Source organism: Anomaloglossus baeobatrachus, chromosome 3, assembly GCF_048569485.1.
Source record: "Anomaloglossus baeobatrachus isolate aAnoBae1 chromosome 3, aAnoBae1.hap1, whole genome shotgun sequence".
Classification (NCBI taxonomy): domain Eukaryota; kingdom Metazoa; phylum Chordata; class Amphibia; order Anura; family Aromobatidae; genus Anomaloglossus; species Anomaloglossus baeobatrachus.
In genome coordinates this window covers 99,063,522-99,087,414 of record NC_134355.1, presented here as the reverse complement: position 1 = coordinate 99,087,414, position 23,893 = coordinate 99,063,522, and the positions used below count along the sequence as shown (strand labels likewise).

Below are 23,893 nucleotides of genomic sequence, written 5' to 3'. Positions count from 1 at the left end.
TGGCCAGAAGCATGTGGTATCTCCGGATGTTGTGAGTATAAGCGCGTATGTGCAATATCGTCAATGTGTGTGTGTGTGTGAGTGTATGCGATCGGGTGTGTGTGAGTGTATGCGATCGGGTGTGTGTGAGTGTATGCGATCGGGTGTGTGTGAGTGTATGCGATCGGATCTGTGAGTGTCGGCAGAGGAGCACGGCATGCTGGAGGAGGCTGGGAGGAGAGAGGCTGATGCTGGGGAAGGCTGGGATGGGGAGGCTGAGAGAAGAGAGGCTGATGCTGGGGGAGGCTGAGGCTGGGGTAGGCTGGGAGGAGAGAGGCTGATGCTGGGGACCGAAAAGGCTGATGCTGGGAGGAGAGCGGCTGATGCTGGGGGAGGCTGAGGCTGGGGTAGGCTGGGAGGAGAGAGGCTGATGCTGGGAGGAGAGAGGCTGATGCTGGGAGGAGAGAGGCTGATGCTGGGAGGAGAGAGGCTGATGCTGGGGGAGGCTGAGGCTGGGGTAGGCTGGGAGGAGAGAGGCTGATGCTGGGAAGAGAGAGGCTGATGCTGGGAAGAGAGAGGCTGATGCTGGGAGGAGAGAGGCTGATGCTGGGGGAGGCTGAGGCTGGGGTAGGCTGGGAGGAGAGAGGCTGCTGCTGGGGACAGAAAAGGCTGATGCTGGGAGGAGAGAGGCTGATGCTGGGAGGAGAGAGGCTGATGCTGGGAGGAGAGAGGCTGATGCTGGGGGAGGCTGAGGCTGGGGTAGGCTGGGAGGAGAGAGGCTGATGCTGGGAGGAGAGAGGCTGATGCTGGGAGGAGAGAGGCTGATGCTAGGGACAGAAAAGGCTGATGCTGGGAGGAGAGAGGCTGATGCTGGGGACAGAAAAGGCTGATGCTGGAGGAGGCTGATGCTGGGGGAGGCTGAGGCTGGGGTAGGCTGGGAGGAGAGAGGCTGATGCTGGGGACAGAAAAGGCTGATGCTGGGAGGAGAGAGGCTGATGCTGGGAGGAGAGAGGCTGATGCTGGGAGGAGAGAGGCTGATGCTGGGGGAGGCTGAGGCTGGGGTAGGCTGGGAGGAGAGAGGCTGATGCTGGGAAGAGAGAGGCTGATGCTGGGAGGAGAGAGGCTGATGCTGGGGGAGGCTGAGGCTGGGGGAGGCTGAGGCTGGGGTAGGCTGGGAGGAGAGAGGCTGATGCTGGGGACAGAAAAGGCTGATGCTGGGAGGAGAGAAGCTGATGCTGGGAGGAGAGAGGCTGATGCTGGGGGAGGCTGAGGCTGGGGTAGGCTGGGAGGAGAGAGGCTGATGCTGGGAAGAGAGAGGCTGATGCTGGGAAGAGAGAGGCTGATGCTGGGAGGAGAGAGGCTGATGCTGGGGGAGGCTGATGCTGGGGGAGGCTGAGGCTGGGGTAGGCTGGGAGGAGAGAGGCTGATGCTGGGGACAGAAAAGGCTGATGCTGGGAGGAGAGAGGCTGATGCTGGGAGGAGAGAGGCTGATGCTGGGGGAGGCTGAGGCTGGGGTAGGCTGGGAGGAGAGAGGCTGATGCTGGGAGGAGAGAGGCTGATGCTGGGAGGAGAGAGGCTGATGCTAGGGACAGAAAAGGCTGATGCTGGGAGGAGAGAGGCTGATGCTGGGGACAGAAAAGGCTGATGCTGGGGGAGGCTGAGGCTGGGGTAGGCTGGGAGGAGAGAGGCTGATGCTGGGGACAGAAAAGGCTGATGCTGGGAGGAGAGAAGCTGATGCTGGGAGGAGAGAGGCTGATGCTGGGGGAGGCTGAGGCTGGGGTAGGCTGGGAGGAGAGAGGCTGATGCTGGGAAGAGAGAGGCTGATGCTGGGAAGAGAGAGGCTGATGCTGGGAGGAGAGAGGCTGATGCTGGGGGAGGCTGATGCTGGGGGAGGCTGAGGCTGGGGTAGGCTGGGAGGAGAGAGGCTGATGCTGGGGACAGAAAAGGCTGATGCTGGGAGGAGAGAGGCTGATGCTGGGAGGAGAGAGGCTGATGCTGGGGGAGGCTGAGGCTGGGGTAGGCTGGGAGGAGAGAGGCTGCTGCTGGGAGGAGAGAGGCTGATGCTGGGAGGAGAGAGGCTGATGCTGGGGACAGAAAAGGCTGATGCTGGGAGGAGAGAGGCTGATGCTGGGATTAGAGAGGCTGATGCTAGGATGAGAGAGGCTGATGCTGGGGACAGAGAGGCTGATGCTGGGGACAGAAAGGCTGATGCTGGGAGGAGAGAGGCTGATGCTGGGAGGAGAGAGGCTGATGCTGCGGGCAGAGAGGCTGATGCTGCGGGTAGAGAGGCTGATGCTGGTGCAGCATGGGGGATGGAGCACGATGGGGGGTGCGCAGCATGGGGGATGGAGCACGTTTGGGAGTGCGCAGCATGGCGGATGGAGCACGTTTGGGAGTGCGCAGCATGGCGGATGGAGCACGTTTGGGAGTGCGCAGCATGGCGGATGGAGCACGTTTGGGAGTGCGCAGCATGGGAGATGGAGCACGATGGGGGGTGCGCAGCATAGGGGATGGAGCACGATGGGGAGTGCGCTGCATGGGGGATGGAGCACGATGGGGAGTGCGGAGTATGGCGGATGGAGCACGTTTGGGAGTGCGCAGCATGGGAGATGGAGCACGATGGGGGGTGCGCAGCATAGGGGATGGAGCACGATGGGGAGTGCGCTGCATGGGGGATGGAGCACGATGGGGATGGAGCACGATGGGGAGTGCGGAGTATGGCGGATGGAGCACGTTTGGGAGTGCGCAGCATGGCGGATGGAGCACGTTTGGGAGTGCGCAGCATGGGAGATGGAGCACGATGGGGGGTGCGCAGCATAGGGGATGGAGCACGATGGGGAGTGCGCTGCATGGGGGATGGAGCACGATGGGGAGTGCGGAGTATGGCGGATGGAGCACGTTTGGGAGTGCGCAGCATGGCGGATGGACCACGTTTGGGAGTGCGCAGCATGGTGGATGGAGCACGTTTGGGAGTGCGCAGCATGGCGGATGGAGCACGTTTGGGAGTGCGCAGCATGGGAGATGGAGCACGATGGGGGGTGCGCAGCATAGGGGATGGAGCACGATGGGGAGTGCGCTGCATGGGGGATGGAGTACGATGGGGAGTGCGCTGCATGGGGGATGGAGCACGATGGGAAGTGCACACCTCCCCCCAACACACACACACACACGCGCGCGCACTGCACAACACACCACACACACACACTGGGAACCACAAACAACTGCCCTACACAGACACCCACACACACAGACAACGCTGCACACACACAACACCCAACACACAAACACCGCGGCACACACAAATATACGCACATACCGCACAACACACACATTGCACAAAACATACCTCCCCCCAAAACACACCACACACACACAAACCGCGCAACACACACACACACAATGCTACAGACACACAGCGCTCCACAAACAACGCAACACACGCAACACACATACAACACCGCTCTCACCCCCCGTCACACCCAGACAACACCCAGAACATGTACAGCGCCCTACACAAACACTTGGTAATTACACACAACAACATCTATATATATATATATAACAAAAATCATACATGAACTACACAATACGTAAATTCTAGAATACCCGATGCGTAGAATCGGGCCACCTTCTAGTACTGTATATAAGCGGCTATGTGAGGGCTCATACTGTATATAAGCGGCTATGTGAGGGCTCATACTGTATATTGGCGGCCATGTGACAGCTCATACTGTATATAGGCGGCCATGTGAGGGCTCATACTGTATATAGGCGGCCATGTGAGGGCTCATACTGTATATAAGCGGCTATGTGAGGGCTCATACTGTATATAGGTGGTCATGTGAGGGCTCATACTGTATATAGGTGGTCATGTGATGGCTTATACTGTATATAGGCAGTTATGTGAGGGCTCCTACTGTATATAGGTGGTTATGTGAGGGCTCGTACTGTATATAGGCGGTTACGTGAGGGCTCATACTTTATAAAGGGAGAAATGTTGGGTCTCATACTGTATATAGGGGAGGCTATGTGGGGGCGCATACAGTATATAAGGAACTATGTTGGGTCGCCTACTGTATATAAGGGGCTATGTGAGGGATCATCCTGTGTTTAGGGAGGCTATATGAGGTCTCATACTGTATATAGGGGCTATGTGGAGGCTCATGCAGTATATAAGGGAGGCAATGTGGAGGCTCATGCAGTATATAGGAGAGGCCATTTGTGGGTTCCTACTCTATATAGAAGGGCTATGTGAGGGTTCAAACTGTATATAGGAGCTGTATAGGGGGGGTCATATTGTATATAAGCGGCTATGTGAGGGCTCATACTGTATAAAGGGAGAAATGTTGTGTCTCATACTGTATATAGGATGCTATGTGGGGGCTTATACAGTATATAGGGAACTATGTGGGGTTTCCTACTGTATATAAAGGGCTATGTGAGGGCTTATCCTGTGTTTAGGGACGTATGTGAGGTCACATACTGTATATAGGGGACTATGTGAGGGCTCATACTGTATATATTTGAGCTATGTGGAAGGCTCATACTGTATATGGGGGGCTATGTAAGGGCTCATACTGTATATAGGGGGCTATGTGAGAGCTCATACTGTTTATAGGGGGCTGTGTGGGGGCTGATACAGTATAAAGAAGTGCTGTGTGAGGGCTCATTCTTTATATAGATGGGTGTTGCATACTTAATTCTGCTCACTATTAAGTTATACAATTAATATTAATATAAAATAATAATTATAATAATATTGAGCAGAATTAATTTCAGCCTGTCGATTCGGCCCTCCTCAAACGTCACGGTCTCTTATGTGGCACCTTGTGAAAATAAATTTGTCGCCCATGCTCTATAATATATAGTGCTATGTTATATACAGCGCTGTAAGGGAAAAATATTGCAGGGTGCTCTACGCACACCGCTGTCTCTCTTATTTTGCATCATGTACATCTGTATGTTAATCATGCTGTGACCTATGACATAATGTATCAAAGGGGATTGTGTGACATGTTATGTGATCCATCGGGAGCTGGGGGGCCCACGCCTTTTAAACTGCTTGGTGCCCTGGTTACTTTTAAGTCACACAGAGCCCACTCTTGTGCTTTCCCCACTGCCTGCATCAAGACTATCTGATGTACGCGTAGATTCTTCAGAAGAAAGTGCGTAAGTCATCTGAAAAATATGGTAAATAAGCAAAAAGATGTTCCAGAAACGCATAGAAGCCTAAGTATTATGAAAAATAAATGAAAGGTTATAATGATAGACATAGGCTTGGCACAAAAAAACTGGGATTACTAACACAATGCAGGTACATGCACAAATCTGCCTACAATGTGTTCTACAGTGTCCATGGCATGAGCGATATATGATAAATAGAAAAAAAGAGTCTCTTTACGATGCAGTCATCAGGCCCGACACCAGGCATAACACAATTTGAGGCCACAGTGGCAGACACAGGACAGGGCCCCTGTGCAAGAACAATATATGGGCCCCCTGCAGTCCAGTAGCTCATCATAATGCACAATCCCACCGGCTTTGGCAGTGGAATGGGCTCCCTAATCTCTTGCCACTGTGTGGCTGCACCATCGATATGTCCGCCTATGGGTGAATAACACCTACTCCATATGTGAAGAAGTATCTGACTTGTCTGTTCATATCTTACTTATTCGACGCATGATGATGCTGTGGTCGTGTTACTAAACTATGGTCCTCATGAATAATGTGTCCCATCTTGTCAAAATATGTTTCCTAGGCTTACTTTTAGAAGATAATCCTTCAATCCGTGCCATCACTTTGGGACATGGACACATATTGGTTGGGACCAAGAATGGAGAAGTTCTAGAAATTGATAAAAGTGGTCCAATAACATTGCTTGTTCAGGTAAAACATTTCTTCCTAGTGAAGTGTTATTGCATGGGCATATATTCAATTTTAATTAGATGATGTGTCCACCGTGGAAGGTCATTTAGAGTTTCATAGGCAGAGATAATCTTCACAGCACAGTGTGTTGTGTTACTCAAGTTTTAGTGATCATGAGTTACACTGTGTATTATAGTTCTAAGCAATATTGGACACCGTTAACAAGCTTGATCTTAAACATATCCCTCACTTTGATTGTGTTAAAGGGAATCTGTCTGGAGATTTTTACTAAGTGAGCTGAAGCCAGCATGCTGTAGGGGTTACAAAACAAAAATCAACTATGCCTCTCTTATCAGGCTCTTTGCTGTTGTTTACTTATACTAAAGGCTTTATCACTTGGTGATTATCATTGCCAGGTCTATCTGGCACGCCTCCTGCTGTGATTGACACCTCACTGTCAATGCACAATCTCTATTGAGAACCTGTTGTTCATCTAGTGAAGAGTTACGGTATTTGTTTAAATAGTTTGGCGCCACATAGTGTTCCTAGTGTATAGTAATGTAATGTATAGGTCCATACAATGAGCTGAGCACTGATCACACATGCTCAGTAGCTCTCCATGCTACTGGTTCCCTGTAGAGTGATATTTCGTGCACTAGAGAGCAGCGAGGACATACAGGTTTCTGCACTACAATCTATATCTATTGGCTGCTCTGTAATAAACCAAAAAAATCACTATATAGCTATGTGGCTGTATGGCGAGTGACTGAGCATGTGTGGCCATCACTCAGCTCATTATATGGACCTGTACATTGCTATATTTTATGAATACCAGGTGGCTCCATACTACCGTGTTTTTCCAAAAATAAGACACTGTCTTAAATTTTTTTTGCCCCCCAAAAAAGCGCTAGGGCTTATTTTTGGAGGAGGTCTTATTCTTGGAGAAACACGGTTGGGGGTAAGTTTACCCCCCAAAAAAGCAGACCCCCCACTTCCCAGGAGACTCATACTCACCAGACCAGGACGTCTGCGTGGTTCCCAGGTCCTCCTGTGATCTTCGGTCGGTGCTGCACACCGTCCTACCCTGCTGCTAGCTGACACGCTGACACACACAGAAGATCCCAGACACACACAGCAGATCACACACAGCAGATCGCAGGCACACACACAGCCGATCACAGATATACACAGCCGATCACACACAGCAGATCGCAGGCACACACACAGCCGATCACAGATATACACAGCCGATCACAGGTACACACACAGCAGATCGCAGGCACACACAGCTGATCACAGGTACACACACAGCCGATCACAGATACACACAGCAGATCACACACACACACAGCAGATCACACACACACACAGCAGATCACAGATATACACAGCAGATCACACACAGCAGATCGCAGGCACACACACAGCCGATCACAGATATACACAGCCGATCACAGGTACACACACAGCAGATCGCAGGCACACACAGCTGATCACAGATACACACATCCGATCACAGGTACACACACAGCCGATCACAGATACACACAGCCGATCACAGGTACACACACAGCCGATCACAGATACACACAGCAGATCACACATACACACAGCCGATCACAGATACACACAGCCGATCACAGATACACACAGCAGATCGCAGGCACACACAGCCGATCACAGATACACACAGCCGATCACAGGTACACACAGCCGATCACAGATACACACAGCCAATCACAGATACACACAGCCGATCACAGATACACACAGCCAATCACAGATACACACAGCCGATCACAGACACACACACACAGCCGATCACAGATACACACACAGCAGATCGCAGATACACACACAGCAGATCGCAGATATACACAGCAGATCACACACAGCAGATCTCAGGCACGCACAGCCATCACAGATACACACATCTGATCGCAGACACACACAGCCGATCACAGATACACACAGCAGATCACACACAGACACACAGTAGATCACAGATATACACAGCAGATCACACACAGCAGATCGCAGGCACACACAGCAGATCGCAGATATACACAGCAGATCACACACAGCCATCACAGATACACACATCCGATCGCAGGCACACACAGCCGATCGCAGGCACACACAGCCGATCACAGATACACACATCCGATCACAGATACACACAGCAGATCGCAGGCACGCACAGCCATCACAGACACATCCAATCGCAGGCACACACAGCCGATCACAGATACACACATCCGAACGCAGACACACACAGCCGATCACAGAAAGACACAGCCTATCGCAGACACACACACGCACAGCCGATTGCAGACACACACACACACACACACACACACACACACACACACACATCACATCACATCACATCCAGCACTTACGGCAGCAGAGAATGAGAGCAAGTCAAGTGTCCGGCCGCAGGTCCTGTTCGTCGCGCTGCACCGCACTGCCTCTTAGGATTCTCCCAGCGAGAAGAGATCGGTGTCACTGGATGAGGTGAGTGTGTATGCGATCCGATGTGTGTGCGATCCGATGTGTGTGCGATCCGATGTTTGTGTGTGTGTGTGATTTGTTGTTTGCGTGTGAGCCGATGTTTGTCTGTGCGATCTGACTGTGTGCGATCCGATGTTTGTGTGTGAGATCTGGTGTGTGTGTGTGAGATCTGATTGTGTGTGTGTGAGAGCTGATGTGTGTGGGTGTGTGTGATCACTGCAGGTCCTGCCGCTCAGTGTCGGGTGAGTGTAATTGCCGGGTGCCGCTGTGTATAATGAAGTGTTTTGCAGTATCTGTATCTTTTTTAGCTGCACGGACACTTCATTATTGATCCGGGACTAGGGCTTATTTTCGGGGGAGGGCTTATATTTAGGCCTTTCTCCGAAAATGCTGAAAATCCCTGCTAGGGCTTATTTTTGGGGGAGGTCTTATTTTTGGAAAAACACGGTATGTATGCAGGGTAACCAACCGTCCAGAAATTCCTGGACAGTCCGTAAAAATAGCGCACTTTTTTCTAATATAGTTTTCCAATGTGTCCGTAAAAAATATGGTCTGTCCGTGATTTTTTAATAAGCTGTGCAGAAAAAAATAAAAAGTAAGGCTATGTGCACACGGTGCGTTTTTCTCGGCGTTTTTGCGCGTTTTTCGGGTGCGTTTTTGGCCTCAAAACTGCATGACTTTGCTTCCCCAGCAAAGTCTATGAGTTTTCATTTTTGCTGTCCCCACACAGCGTTTTTTTTCAGCTGCGTTTTTGTGGTGACCACAAAAACGCAGCATGTCAATTATTCCCGCGTTTTTCACTGCGCTTTTCATCCATTGAGTTCAATGGGATGTTGAAAGACGCAATGAGAAACGCAAATAGCTGCGTTTTGGTGCGTTTCTAAGACCAAAAACGCAGCTATAAACGCAGGAGGTGGGTAGTAAAGTGACGTGTACAGGAAGAGGATTCCTTCTGTCAGTATATACAGAAGCGTGAATCCTCCCGGTACCGTCACCGCCGCTTCCACCTCCCGTCCTGGGCATGTATGCTGCCGTGCGGCGCCATGTCTGGGCGGGAGATGGAAGCGGCTGCGAAAACAAAAGTTAACAGTAGAAAAAAAAAAAAAAAAGTTATACTCACCTGTCTGCAGCCTCCCGGTGCCATGCCCGCTCCCATCTCCTCTCACGGTATCGCCACCCCCCGCTCCGGCTGTGTGCAGACGGCCGGGACACTGACGCATCAGGTGATCGTAAGTATCGCGGTGACGCGGGCGCCCGGCCGGTATCAGCGGATGCGTCAGGAGACTTCATCCCTGATTACCGGCAGCTGCTGCAGCGATCGGACAGGATCAGACTCCCGCCCCATCGCTGCAGGAGCTGCCGGTAATCAGCACATAAGTGAGTATTATTTTTTTTATTTTTTTTTGCACCGATGCATCAGCTGATTGTATAATCGGCTTTTATACAGTCAGCTGATGTGTGATGGGATTCAGGCACTTGATCCTGACACATCATCTGATCGCTTTGCCTTCCAGCAAACCGATCAGATGATATTGGATCCGGATTGGACGGCGCGGGACCCTAACCTAGGATTACTGCGGAGGGGGGTTTATTTCAATAAAGATGGAGTCACTAATTGTGTTGTGTTTTATTTCTAATAAAAATATTTTTCTGTGTTGTGTTTTTTTTTTATCTTTACTAGAAATTCATGGTGGCCATGTCTAATATTGGCGTGACACCATGAATTTCGGGCTTAGGGCCAGCTGATAATATACAGCTAGCCCTAACCCCATTATTACCCGGCGAGCCACCCGTCACCAGGGCAGCCGGAAGAGTTGGATACAGCGCCAGAAGATGGTGCTTCTATGAAAGCGCCATTTTCTGGGGTGGCTGCGGGACTGCAATTCACAGCGGGGGTGCCCAGAAAGCATGGGCACCCTGCACTGTGGATTCCAATCCCCAGCTGCCTAGTTGTACCCGGCTGGACTCAAAAATTGGGCGAAGCTCACGTCATTTTTTTTTTTTAAATTATTTCATGAAATTCATGAAATAATTTTAAAAAAAAAGGGCTTCCCTATATTTTTGGTTCCCAGCCGGGTACAAATAGGCAGCTGGGGGTTGGGGGCAGCCCGTACCTGCCTGCTGTACCCGGCTAGCATACAAAAATATGGCGAAGCCCACATCATTTTTTTTTTTTGGGGGGGCAAAGAAATCCTGCATACAGTCCTGGATGGAGGATGCTGAGCCTTGTAGTTCGACAGCTGCTGTCTGCTCTCCTGCATACACTATTGGATCGAGGATGCTGAGCCTTGTAGTTCTGCAGCTGTCTGCTCTTCTGCATACACTAGTGGAGAATGAAGAACACATTGAAGAAGGAAATGACATCAGACCTTTTTTTTTTTGTTCACTGATAAAAAACGCATAAGGACACAGTGAGCAAAAACGCAGCAAAACGCAGCAAAAAAACGCACCAAATTGCGGCAAAACGCGTGGGTTTTTTGCCGCGTTTTTTCGACGCAGGTGCGTTTTTGTGCGTTTTTAGCGGCCAAAAACGCACAAAAACGCAGCGTCAAAAAAACGCAGCGTGTGCACATAGCCTAAAGTTGGCAACCTTGTATGTCAGTACATGTCACTTCTCCAGATTCTTTTTAACAGCTTGTAAAGTGCAAATATTTTAATTGTCTTATCATTTATACAGCGGATGTGATATGTAATGGTGGGACGACCCCTGTATTGTATTTCTATGTCTCAGACTGCAGATTTTGACTGTTTTGTATTAGCGAGTAGACATCTATATGCGGAGATCTGTTTGCCATAATGCATAAAGACAGCTAGGAGTTTGATGTGAGGGCAGACACACTCGGGAGACACAGCTCCCCTAAGATGTGACTCTGAAGAGACCTAGTGTGACAACGTGTTATCCGCACTGCATGAACCTGCCAGAATAAGGCCACTCCATGATAAATCAGCGTCTCGGAGACAATCAGGACAGCAGAATACACATAGCACATGCATACAGTCATCTTTTTCATGAAGTCAGTGACACATGGATCCTAAAACACATATGTGGCATGTGTAACAGAAAGCCGGTATGTCTTTAAGATGCTGAAGATGCTTTTGTTAGAAGGGTATAATATAATTGCAGATCTGTACTTTGTGAGCAAACGCAAACCAAATGTAGATGAAGAAGATGCAATAATACAATTAGCGAAAGGCAAATAGCATTATTTTGAAGATTGATTAGATCAATGGAAACGTGTACTGACTGCAGCATGGGATGAAGAAGCTATTAGATGTAATTAGGGTGATCTGGAAAACCATGTAAATGGTTACAATCACAGGATATACTCCATTGCAGGATTCTATCAGTAAACCATCAGTAAAATGGCCTCTCGGAGACAATTCTTAAAGGGCATCTCCCAGTAGGATCAATCCTCCTAAGCCGTCGATATGGAAATGTAGGTCATGGGAAGCTGAATAACATGATACATTGATATCTAACATCTGATGTCTTAATCCAGGGAAATTCACATTGTAATTGAGCTGTTAAGATCTATGACCTGGCGTGTCCTAGACATGGTGGCGTGAGGAAGCTTACCTCCAGAGCTCCTGCGCCCACGGCTTTAATATACAGATTTCCGCGGCCCCCTCTCATCCAGGATGCCCCCCAAAAAAAGACCGGGCGGTGCTCCCGCCTCCGCATCCCCCGGGGCGGGCCAGAAGTCCCAGGGGAGCCTTTCCAGATTCCTGGCGGTGCCGGGCCGGGAGCTCCCGCCGGCGGCCCAGGACAAGATGGCGCCGGCGTCTCAGCAGCGTTCCCCGGCTGGGGATTTCCCTGGTGCGACCCGACGCCTGCCCACAGCCTCTGCAGCAGCACGGGTGTCTTGTGAAGTGGAGAAACGGGCGAACACCACAGCGGGGAGACCAGCGGCGGCAAATCCAGGTACAGGATCATGGAGGAGGGGGGGACCCGCAGGCCCGGCCACACAGCATGATACTGGGGAGGCAGAGGAGGCCTCAACATCCGGGGGATCGCCCGAGCTGGGAGTCCCTGTGATCCTCTGCACCCCAGGGACCCCTCCTCCTCGGTGGCAAGCAGAATGCCCCTTGATGGCAGGCGACCAGCCCCCCGGCCCCCCTCGGGATGATCTGCAGGCTCTGAGAGAGCGTATCTTGGCCCTCCTCAGCAAAAAAGATCTGGAGGATGTGGTGGCCAGAATAGAATCCTCCCAGCAGATGGCGCTGGCTACCCTGAGGAAGGAAATGGTGGTGCTGGAAGATAGAATAGAGGCAACAGAACAAGCTCAGGAGTCCCTGGAGGGTAGAATGGGGAGGATTGAACGGGACTGTGAGACTTCTAATGCCCGCATTAGGGAGCTTGCCCTGCTATTGGACGATCAAGAAAACAGGGGCAGGAGAAACAATATCAGGCTGAAGGGTATACCGGAGGACTGGCCCCAAGATCTGCTGCGCACTAAAGTCTTATCCATATTCAATCAAGTCACTGATCGCCCCCCTGAGGCCACCTATCTCTTTGACAGAATCCATAGGGTCGCAAGGCCTGGCCCCAGATCTGCTTCCTTCCCCAGAGACGTATTATGTCGCTTGCATTATTATTGGGACAGAGAGAGGATTCTTCAGGGAGTCTGGTCGCATGGCTCTGTGGAAGTAGATGGGGCTGTGGTGAAGCTATTTCCGGATGTCTCCAGCTGCACATTATACATGAGACGGCTGCTTCACCCCCTCCTGCTCAAAATCAAAGAGGCGAGTGCCTCGTACAGATGGGGCCACCCCTTTCATTTGATTGTCCGCAAGGGGGACTCCGTGTTCCCATTGAGGAGTCACTCGGAGCTTTCAAAATTGTATGACTTTCTTGGAATACCAGACTGCTCAATCCCGGACTGGATGGAGTGGGAACCTCAGGCCCCAACGGGACAGCGAAGGAGGAAGGAGGGCATCCAATCCTCCCAATGTGATGATCTTTGAGGGGCATGGAATCTCTCGGGTGTTGATAGGTCGGAGAAGCGACCAAAGTGGTGGCTGAATGGTCGGGAGAGGAGTATGGTTGGGGGTTGCCTGGGGGTGTCCTCTGACCTCCTCGTTCCGATGGCAAGAGTCCTGGCCGTACGACTGGCTCAACAGACCACAGCGTACTGACTTACGTTCATGGCAACTTTAATCTGTCGACGTTGGGTCGTTTGGGGGGGCGGGCGGGGGGGGAGGGGGGCCTTGCATTTCCGTCTTGGGTGGGGGGGTCCGCGGGAGGTTAATTTGACAGACCCTCCCCGGTTGTTTGGGGTCTGGGTCATCAAGCATATATAAGTGAGGCGCGGGTTGGAGCTCTGGCCACATGTCAGTTCTTGTCCCTAACTATCCCTGTTCCCCCGTGGAATTTTAGGGGCATTGCAGCTATAAGTCCCCTTACCTGGCAGCCAGACTGGCTTGCAAAGTCTCCTTAAGGAGAATAGTGTTCCCCCGTGGTCCCCACATAGCTTTCTCATGAGCCAGATCAGACACCCCCATACTTTGCACTGACGAGGGGCAAGCACCCCGAAACACCGTGTCTGCAAATTGGGATTCTGATCTGGCTTATATATCCTGAGTCATATTGCAAAGGATTGTCGAAAATCCACTTGTGACTTTTAGGATCGCTACTTCCAATAGGTGGCGCTGTGCTAGAGTTTGTCTCCTTTACTGGAGAGACAATTTGAATATTTCCCAGAGGGGCATTGCAGCTATAAGTCCCCTTACCTGGCAGCCAGACTGGCTTGCAAAGTCTCCTTAAGGAGAATAGTGTTCCCCCGTGGAATTTTAGGGGCATTGCAGCTATAAGTCCCCTTACCTGGCAGCCAGACTGGCTTGCAAAGTCTCCTTAAGGAGAATAGTGTTCCCCCGTGGTCCCCACACAGCTTTCTCATGAGCCAGATCAGACACCCCCATACTTTGCACTGACGAGGGGCAAGCACCCCGAAACACCGTGTCTGCAAATTGGGATTCTGATCTGGCTTATATATCCTGAGTCATATTGCAAAGGATTGTCGAAAATCCACTTGTGACTTTTAGGATCGCTACTTCCAATAGGTGGCGCTGTGCTAGAGTTTGTCTCCTTTACTGGAGAGACAATTTTAACTATCCCTAAGCAGTTTCTGGGCTGGTCCCTGGTACTGCGAGCGGTAGAACAGCTGCTTTTCCACTCTCTGCCTTTCCACTTTCTGCTCTTTCTTCTACATCTTTCTCTTTCCCCTGCTAAAGGGTCTCTGCTCTCGTTTGCCTACACCCTCTCCACCCCCACTCTTCCTCTCATCCGCTCCCCCCCCTTCCTCCCCCCCTCTTATTTCCCCTTTTTTTTTTTGTAATTTGCTGTCCGTCCCTCTAGAGGTCAGTGACGGAGTATGAAGCAGAGACAGGCCGAGCTTCGGGTGGGCTCACTGAATGTTAAGGGTCTTCACAGCCCGGAGAAACGGTCTATTCTTCTGAACCTACTATGGAAAAATCTAATTCAGGTCGCCTTCCTCCAAGAAACACTCTACCGTGAGGCAAAACCATACAAACTAGCCGATAGAAGGTTTCCTGTAGTGCATCACTCACCCTCCCCTGACTCTAGATCCAGGGGCACGAGCAGCTTAATGTCCAGTACGCTCCCATGGGAACTGTTGGACTCTCGATCGGATGATCAGGGAAGGCTTCTGATGCTCAAGGGATGCATTGCTACTCAGACTTTCACTTTCGTGGCGGTCTACTTGCCAAATTCGGGTCAATGCCCCACATTGCTGCGTTACCTTGAGCAGATAGAGGAATTCTCTGAGGGTACTCTGGTCCTCGGGGGTGACTTTAATGTTGTGTTGGAGCCGCCGAGGGATAGCTCCAAAGGGGTGTCCAGTTTGCCACATATGGCACTACGTCGCTTGCGACGGGGATTACATGACCATCAACTAATAGACACATGGCGATTGATGCACCCATCAGACAAAGATTTCTCATTTTACTCGGCAGTACATGACTGCTACTCCAGGTTGGACCTCTTTTTCCTTAAACATGGGGATCTACATTCTCTGGTGGCTTCCTTAATCGAGTGCATATCATTCTCTGATCATGCCCTGATCACAATAACTCTATCCCTCGGTTGCCCCATCGGGAAGCAGAGTCAGTGGACCCTGAACACTTCGCTACTCGACGAACCGGTGACAATGCAGGAAATAAAGGAGGCCTTGAGGGAATATTTCAGCAGTAGCAGGGGAGGGGAGGTGTTCCAAGGCATATTCTGGGAGGCGCACAAATGTGTGGTGAGGGGACTGTTCATCAAACATGGGGCTCGTCTGAAGAGAGAAAGAGAAGCTAAGGTTACATCCCTTCTGGCAGACATTAGAGAGCTGGAGGCAATACACAAGGGGTCTCTGGGAGGGGACGTGGGGGCCACTTTGGTCAAGAAGAGGGAGGAGCTGCGGTCCCTGCTATATTATAAAGCTAGGGGAACATTGGCTAAGTGTAGACGGCATTTCTATGAATTTGGCAATAAGAGTGGCAGGGCCCTGGCTAGAGCTCTGAGGACTCACAGAGCGAGAGGATATGTATCTAAGGTGCACACCGCGGGAGACAGGTGGGCTCCTTTGCCGAAAGACATTGCCTCCGCTTTTAAAGATTTCTATTCCACCCTCTATGCAATTGATGAGGGGCGGTCTGAGAGGGCCAGGACAGAATTGCGTAGCCGTATACGGATGTACATCGCGGACTCCGGCTTGAGACATCTCAAACCGGAGGCTGCGGCCGATCTGGAAAGGCCCATCTCGGAGGAGGAATACCGGTCCGCACTTAAAAAATCTCCCACAGGTAAGGCCCCTGGCCCGGATGGTTTCCCTCTGCTCTATTACAAAAAGCTGGATTCCATTTTGATTTCCCCATTTCTCTCAGCATTCAACCGTGGCCCACATTCTGAAGCTGCCCCCTTGCCAAGGAATACCCTAGCTGCTAATATAGTAGTCATCCCTAAAGAGGGCAAAGACCCTACTTCGTGCTCTAGTTACCGACCCATTTCCCTCCTCAACACAGATTTGAAGCTCTTCACTAGGATTCTTTCGGATAGACTTTCTCCATTGCTTGGGGAGATTGTTCACCCAGACCAGACTGGGTTCATGACGGTTAGGGAAGCAAGGGACAACACGACTAAGGCTCTGAACTTAATACACAAGGCTAAATCCGATGGGCTGCCTTTGATGCTTCTGTCGACCGACGCAGAAAAAACGTTCGACAGAGTTAACTGGATTTTCATGGAGGAGGTTCTGCGGGCAGTGGGGTTGGGGAGCATGATGTTTGCTTGGATTTGTTCCTTGTACAGCAGCCCTTCGGCAGCAGTCAGAGTGAACGGTCTCCTTTCAGAGAGATTCCCCATTCACAATGGAACAAGACAGGGTTGTCCTCTCTCGCCCCTGATTTTCATATTGACTCTATAACCCCTGCTCAGTCGGATCAGAGGCAACATTAACATATCGGGCCCTAACGTCTCAGGTTCTACTTATAAAATCGCGGCATATGCGGATGACTTGCTTTTTTTCATTACTGACCCTCGGGTTTCCCTCCCTAATCTTCTGAGAGAGTTGGAAACATACTCCTCTCTATCCAACTTTAGAATTAATATGTCAAAATCAGAGGCCCTAAATATATCTCTCCCCCTTGAGCAAGTCACATCGCTACAATCCGCGTTCGAGTTTAGGTGGGCTAGCCAGTCTTTGAAGTATTTGGGCGTTCAGTTGACTGCGGACTCTAGCCAAATTTATAAGTTGAATTATCTCCCGCTCCTGCAATCTATTAGAAAAGATTGCGCTAACTGGGGGAAGGGCTACTTCACATGGTTCGGGAGATGTGCAATATTGAAGATGAATATCCTGCCACGTCTCCTATACCTCTTTCAATCCCTGCCGATTAGGATCCCTAGCCCTTTCTTCAAGGAATTGGCCTCTCTTCATATCAAATTTATCTGGGCCAACAAACCGGCGAGACTTTCCCGGTCTCTCTTGTGTAGACCTAAGAGTAGGGGAGGCCTGGGTATCCCAGACCTTAAAAAGTACTATTTGGCCACACATATGGTTAGGGTATTGGACTGGTGCCGCCATTCCAGCACAAAGCCGTGGGTGGCCCTAGAACAGAGTTTCTCGGAAATACATCTCCCGGCCACCCCCTGGCTTTTGAACCTCTCCCTGCCTGCTCTGAGATCCCATCCCACCATTGGTGCCACTCTTGAATGCTGTTCGAGAGGGGAGGTCAGACGTCTTCTCTTGCCAGTGCCTTCCCCCATGTCACCCATACTAGGTGACCCGGAATTCCGTCCTGGTCTCTCGGACCCGGTCTTTAGAAATTGGGTTCAGGGGGGCAAATTCAGAGCTTGCCATCTGGGTAGAGAGGGGGAATGGCCTTCACTAGCGGATATCCGGGGCCTTTTGCCTTCGGGCCCCCTGGGGGAATGGAGGGCTATGCAGTTAAAGCACTTCATGCACTCCCTCCCTCGCTTCAGTCGATATGCCGGACCTCCTACGGGATTCGAAAAGTTGTGCCTGGGAGAGGGAGTCTTACGGCACTCACTATCCCTGGTATACAACATGCTATCAGATCCAGGAGATTTGCCCCCCCCCGGCCTACCTGCTGCAGTGGGAGAGGGACCTGGGGATTAGTTTATCCGACTCACAAAGAAACAACATCCTCCAGCTGGCACATAGAACTTCGATCAGTTCCAGACTGTTAAAAGCTAATTACAAACTGTTGGCTAGGTGCTACAGGGTCCCGACCAGACTCCATAGAATGTTTCCCTCAGCTGACCCTGCTTGTTGGAGATGCGGTCTGGGGGAGGGTGATTTTGTGCACATTTTTTGGTCCTGCCCTTCTCTGCAGCGGTTTTGGTCAGAGGTGGGGGAGGTAATCAGACGGGTGACCGGTACAACTGAGACATTGGGTCCGGAGCTATTTATTCTACAGCTATCCGAACTCCCGGTCTCTAAATATAGGAAATCATTGCTTAGATTTCTGGTCATGTCTGCCAGATCTTGCATCCCGCTTGGCTGGAAGTCTACTACCCCCCCCCCACGCTGACACAATGGGTTTCACGGATTAACGATCTGATGCATATGGAGGATTTGACATCCTCTATTAACGACCGTCAGGAAGACTTTTATAGGACATGGTTTCCATGGCTAGAGTTCACCTACTCGGCGGAGTACGCGGACTTGTTCTCTGATCCTCAGGAGTCGTGATCCACCTTCTTTTTTTTTTTTCCCCTCTCTCTCTCCCTCTCCCCCCCTTCCTTCTTTCCTACACTACTCTCTGGCCCCCCCTCCTGCTTTCTCCTCCCACCCCTTCCTTTTCATCTCTCTTTCTCTACAGGCCTTCAATCTTCTTCAGGCTTTGATTTCTTTTTCTTCGCTCTTCTCCCTACTTACATTAAGTTGGGTCGGCTTATAAAAGGTGTAAACTGGGCCAGACTCGAGTAGTAGTGGGGATGGGAATTGTATATGTGTGCTGACTGTTTGTATATATATTATCGTCATTTCTGTAATAGTACCTGCGTCCCAGTGGGGAGCAGGGGATGTAATGTTTAGTTTCGAGTTTGGCTTTAAAATAAAGAATTTAAAAAAAAAAAAAAAGATCTATGACCTGAAAACAGATCTCCCTGAGAATCTGCCTTCAGGGCTTATTGTAAATAAAAGCTGTGTGAGACATGTAATGACTGACAGTCTGCTCTCCATGTCTACATTTCTCAGAGAGATCTGAGTCCAGCCCATAGATTTAATGGGAACCTGTCACCAGATTTATTGACTTTAACCCCTTCACGACCGCGGGCAGTAAAATTACGTCCTATTTTAACGTGACTTAACGACCAGGGACGTAATTTTACTGCCTAAACTTCATTTGATTGCCGTGGCCATAGCAACGGCTTTCAAATGATGTCCCCTGCTGTTTCTTACAGCAGGGGACCTTTGCTTGACCCTAGGGGGGGCGGCATCGCCACCCCCTATCGACGATCGATGTGATTGGCTGTTCAAATCTGAACCGCCAACCACATCGATCGCACTAATTTCGGCAAAAATAATGCCCGAATTAGTGCGATCCTGTGAGATCCAGCTATGAGATGCCGCAGCTGCTGCAGCATATCATAGGTGGACCTCAAACATGTCTCCCCCAGCCCCTGCAGCACTGATTGGAGCGATCGTGCTATGACGCGCAATCGCTCCAATCAGTGTGCAGTGGGGCGGTGTGATTTGCCCGTGGCCGCCCTCCCCAGGCCTGTGCTGGCCTGCGAGCCCTCCCCCAACATGTCTGCAGCGTGCAGTGGCTGGTACTTGTGGTACCACGCCACCGCCGCTGCTGCCGCCGCCGCCGCCCTAGCTGTCACCGCTGCTGCACGTGAGTACTGTGCTCACTTTGCAGCCAGCCCGTGCGCGCTCCCGTGGTGCCCCTGCGCGCTCCCGTGGTGCCCCTGCGCGCTGCCATGGTAGCCCCTGCCGTGCCCCCCCCGCGATCTGCTCCCCCCAACCCCCCCCCCCCCCCCCCCCGACATCCCGATCTGCTCCCCCCGCGATCTGACTGCCTCCCCCATTATCTCTGTTCTGCAGCTCCCTCTCCGGTCTCCCCCTCTGCTCTACCCCCTCCCCCTCTGCTTCCCCCCCCCCTCTCTGCTCTCACTCCCCCCCCCTCTCCCCCTCTGCTCTCCCCCGACGTCCTCTTACCTGTCTTCACCGGCCTGATCACATCTGCGTCCATCGCTGGGTCCTTCCTGGGCATTCTGCTGATCTGCCTGCTGCTCCTGTAAAGCTGTCCATCTCTCTGCCATCTATTCCTCTGCAGCTCTTCTGGTCAGTGTTCCTCCTGCTAGTCCTCTGGGTACTGTGAGTATAACTTTTTTTTTTTTTTTTTTCCGTATCCCCTGTCCATTTTTACACCTCATCTGTCCGTGCGTCCCGCCAAGCGCAGATCAGGGATGCAGATAACGGATCGGCATCCCTGCTCAATTTTTGGCGTGACTTTTTTTTCCGTATCCCCGACGCTTTTTGTATCGCATCCGTCTGTGCGTCCCGCCAAGCGCTGATCAGGGATGCACATAACGGATCGGCATCCATGGTCAATTTTTGGCGTGACTTTTTTCCATATTTGCGACGCTTTTTGTATCGCATCCGTCCGTGCGTCCCACCAAGCGCTGATCAGGGATGCACATAACGGATCTGCATCCATGGTCAATTTTTGGCGTGACTTTTTTTTTTTTTACGTATCCCCGACGCTTTTTTTTATCGCATCCGACCGTGCGTCCTGCAGCGGCCGATCAGTGCACTGCGTCTGTGCGTTTGAAAAGTCAAATGGCGCTCCTTCTCTTCTGAGCCCCGCCATGCGCTCAAACAATTGATTTCCACCACATATGAGGTATCTGCGTACTCAGGAGAAAATGCACAATACATTTTATGGTGCATTTTTTCCTGTTACCCTTGTGAAAAAAAAAGCTACCTAGTTGAAGCAACCGTTTTGTGGTAAAAAAAAAAAATTTTTCTTTTCACGGCTCAACGCTATAAACTTCTGTGAAGCCCCCAGGTGTTCAAAGTGCACATCAAACATCTAGAAAAATTATTTGAGGGCTCTAGTTTCCAAAATGGGGTCACTTGTGGGGGAGCTCCACTGTTTAGGCACCATAGGGGGTCTCCAAACGTGACATGGCGTCCGCTAATGATTCAAACCAATTTTGCTGTCAAATGGCGCTCCTTCTCTTCTGAGCCCCGCCATGCGCCCAAACAATTACTTTCCACCACATATGAGGTATCTGCGTACTCAGGAGAAATTGCACAATACATTTTATGGTGCATTTTTTCCTGTTACCCTTGTGAAAAAAAAAGCTACCTAGTTGAAGCAACTGTTTTGTGGTAAAAAAAAAATTTTTTCTTTTCACGGCTCAACGCTATAAACTTCTGTGAAGCCCCCAGGTGTTCAAAGTGCACATCAAACATCTAGAAAAATTATTTGAGGGCTCTAGTTTCCAAAATGGTGTCACTTGTGGGGGAGCTCCACTGTTTAGGCACCATAGGGGGTCTCCAAACGTGACATGGCGTCCGCTAATGATTCAAACCAATTTTGCTGTCAAATGGCGCTCCTTCTCTTCTGAGCCCCGCCATGCGCCCAAACAATTACTTTCCACCACATATGAGGTATCTGCGTACTCAGGAGAAATTGCACAATACATTTTATGGTGCATTTTTTCCTGTTACCCTTGTGAAAAAAAAAGCTACCTAGTTGAAGCAACTGTTTTGTGGTAAAAAAAAAAATTTTTCTTTTCACGGCTCAACGCTATAAACTTCTGTGACGCCCCCAGGTGTTCAAAGTGCACATCAAACATCTAGAAAAATTATTTGAGGGCTCTAGTTTCCAAAATGGTGTCACTTGTGGGGGAGCTCCACTGTTTAGGCACCATAGGGGGTCTCCAAACGTGACATGGCGTCCGCTAATGATTCCAACCAATTTTGCTGTCAAATGGCGCTCCTTCTCTTCTGAGCCCCGCCATGCGCCCAAACAATTACTTTCCACCACATATGAGGTATCTGCGTACTCAGGAGAAAATGCACAATACATTTTATGGTGCATTTTTTCCTGATAGCCTTGTGAAAAAAAAAGCTACCTAGTTGAAGCAACCGTTTTGTGGTAAAAAAAAATTTTTTTCTTTTCACGGCTCAACGCTATAAACTTCTGTGAAGCCCCCAAGTGTTCAAAGTGCTCACCAAACATCTAGAAAAATTATTTGAGGGCTCTAGTTTCCAAAATGGGGTGACTTGTGGGGGAGCTCCATTGTTTAGGCACCTCAGGGGGTCTTCATACCCCACATGGCGTCCGCTAATGAGTGCAGCTAATTTTGCATTCAAAAATTCAAATGGCGCTCCTTGCCTTCCGAGCACTGCCGTGTGTCCAAAGATTTGATTTCCACCACATATGAGGTATCTGCGTATTCAGGAGAAAATGCACAATACATTTTATGGTGCATTTTTTCCTGTTACCCTTGTGAAAAAAAAAGCTACCTAGTTGAAGCAACCGTTTTGTTGTAAAAAAAATTTTTTTTCTTTTCACGGCTCAACGCTATAAACTTCTGTGAAGCCCCCAGGTGTTCAAAGTGCTCACCAAACATCTAGAACAATTATTTGAGGGCTCTAGTTTCCAAAATGGGGTCACTTGTGGGGGAGCTCCATTGTTTAGGCACCTCAGGGGGTCTTCAAACCCGACATGGCGTCCGCTAACAGGTGCAGCTAATTTTGCACTCAAAAATTCAAATGGCGCTCCTTGCCTTCCGAGCACTGCTGTGTGTCCAAACATTTGATTTCCACCACATATCAGGTATCTGCGTACTCAGGAGAAAATGCACAATACATTTTATGGTGCATTTTTTCCTGTTACCCTTGTGAAAAAAAAAGCTACCTAGTTGAAGCAACCGTTTTGTGGTAAAAAAAATTTTTTTTCTTTTCACGGCTCAACGCTATAAACTTATGTGAAGCCCCCAGGGGTTCAAAGTGCTCACCAAACATCTAGAAAAATTATTTGAGGGCTCTAGTTTCCAAAATGGGGTCACTTGTGGGGGAGCTCCATTGGTTAGGCACCTCAGGGGGTCTTCAAACCCGACATGGCGTCTGCTAATGAGTGCAGCTAATTTTGCGTTCAAAAATTCAAATGGCGCTCCTTCCCTTCCGAGCTCTGCCGTGCGCCCAAACAATTGATTTTTACCACATATGGGGTATCAGCGTACTCAGGAGAACATGCACAATAAATTGTATTGTGTACTTTCTCTTTTCTCCCTTGTAAAAATGAAAATTTTATGGCTAAAGTAACATTTTTGTGTTAAAAAGTAAAATTTTCATTTTTTCCTTCCACATTGCTTTGGTTCCTGTGAAGCACCTAAAGGGTTAATAAACTTATTGGATGTGGTTTTGAGCAGTGTGAGGGGTGTAGTTTTTAGAATGGGGTCACTTTTGGGTATTTTCTGTCACCTAGGCCTCTCAAAGTCACCTCAAATGTAATGTGGTCCCTAAAAAAATTATTTTGTAAATTTTGTTGGAAAAATGAGAATTTGCTGATGACCTTTGACCCCTTCTAACTTCCTAACGGAAAAAAAATTTGTTTCGAAAATTGCGCTGATGTAAAGTACACAAGTGGGAAATGTTATTTAGTAACTATTTTGTGTGACATATCTCACAGATTTATGGGCATAAATTTTCAAAGTTTGAAAATTGCGAAATTTTCAAAATTTTCGCCAAATTTCCTAAATTTTCACAAATAAACGCAAAAAATATCGGCCTAAATTTACCACTGACATGAAGTACAATATGTCACGAAAAAACAATCTCAGAATCGCCAGGATCCGTTGAAGCGTTCCAGAGTTATAACCTGTCAAAGTGACACTGGTCAGAATTGCAAAAAATGGCCCGGTCATTAGGGTGTTTTAGTGGCCGGGGGTGAAGGGGTTAAGCTGCGTCCACCACCAATGGGCTCTTATATACAGCATTCTAACATGCTGTATGTAAGAGCCCAAGCCGCTGTGTAGAACATAAAA

The 23,893-nt window shown here is 49.8% G+C and overlaps 1 protein-coding gene across 3 annotated transcripts in view; it reads left to right on the top strand.

Annotated features, from left to right (window-relative positions):
• EML6 (EMAP like 6) overlaps positions 1-23,893 on the top strand; it is a 338,267-nt gene that overhangs the window by 211,413 nt on the left and 102,961 nt on the right. For all 3 annotated transcript variants that reach the window (XM_075339339.1, XM_075339338.1, XM_075339340.1), the window contains exon 20: positions 5,738-5,865. In XM_075339339.1, the coding sequence (XP_075195454.1) occupies positions 5,738-5,865 (128 nt within the window). The remainder of the gene's footprint in view (positions 1-5,737; positions 5,866-23,893) is intronic.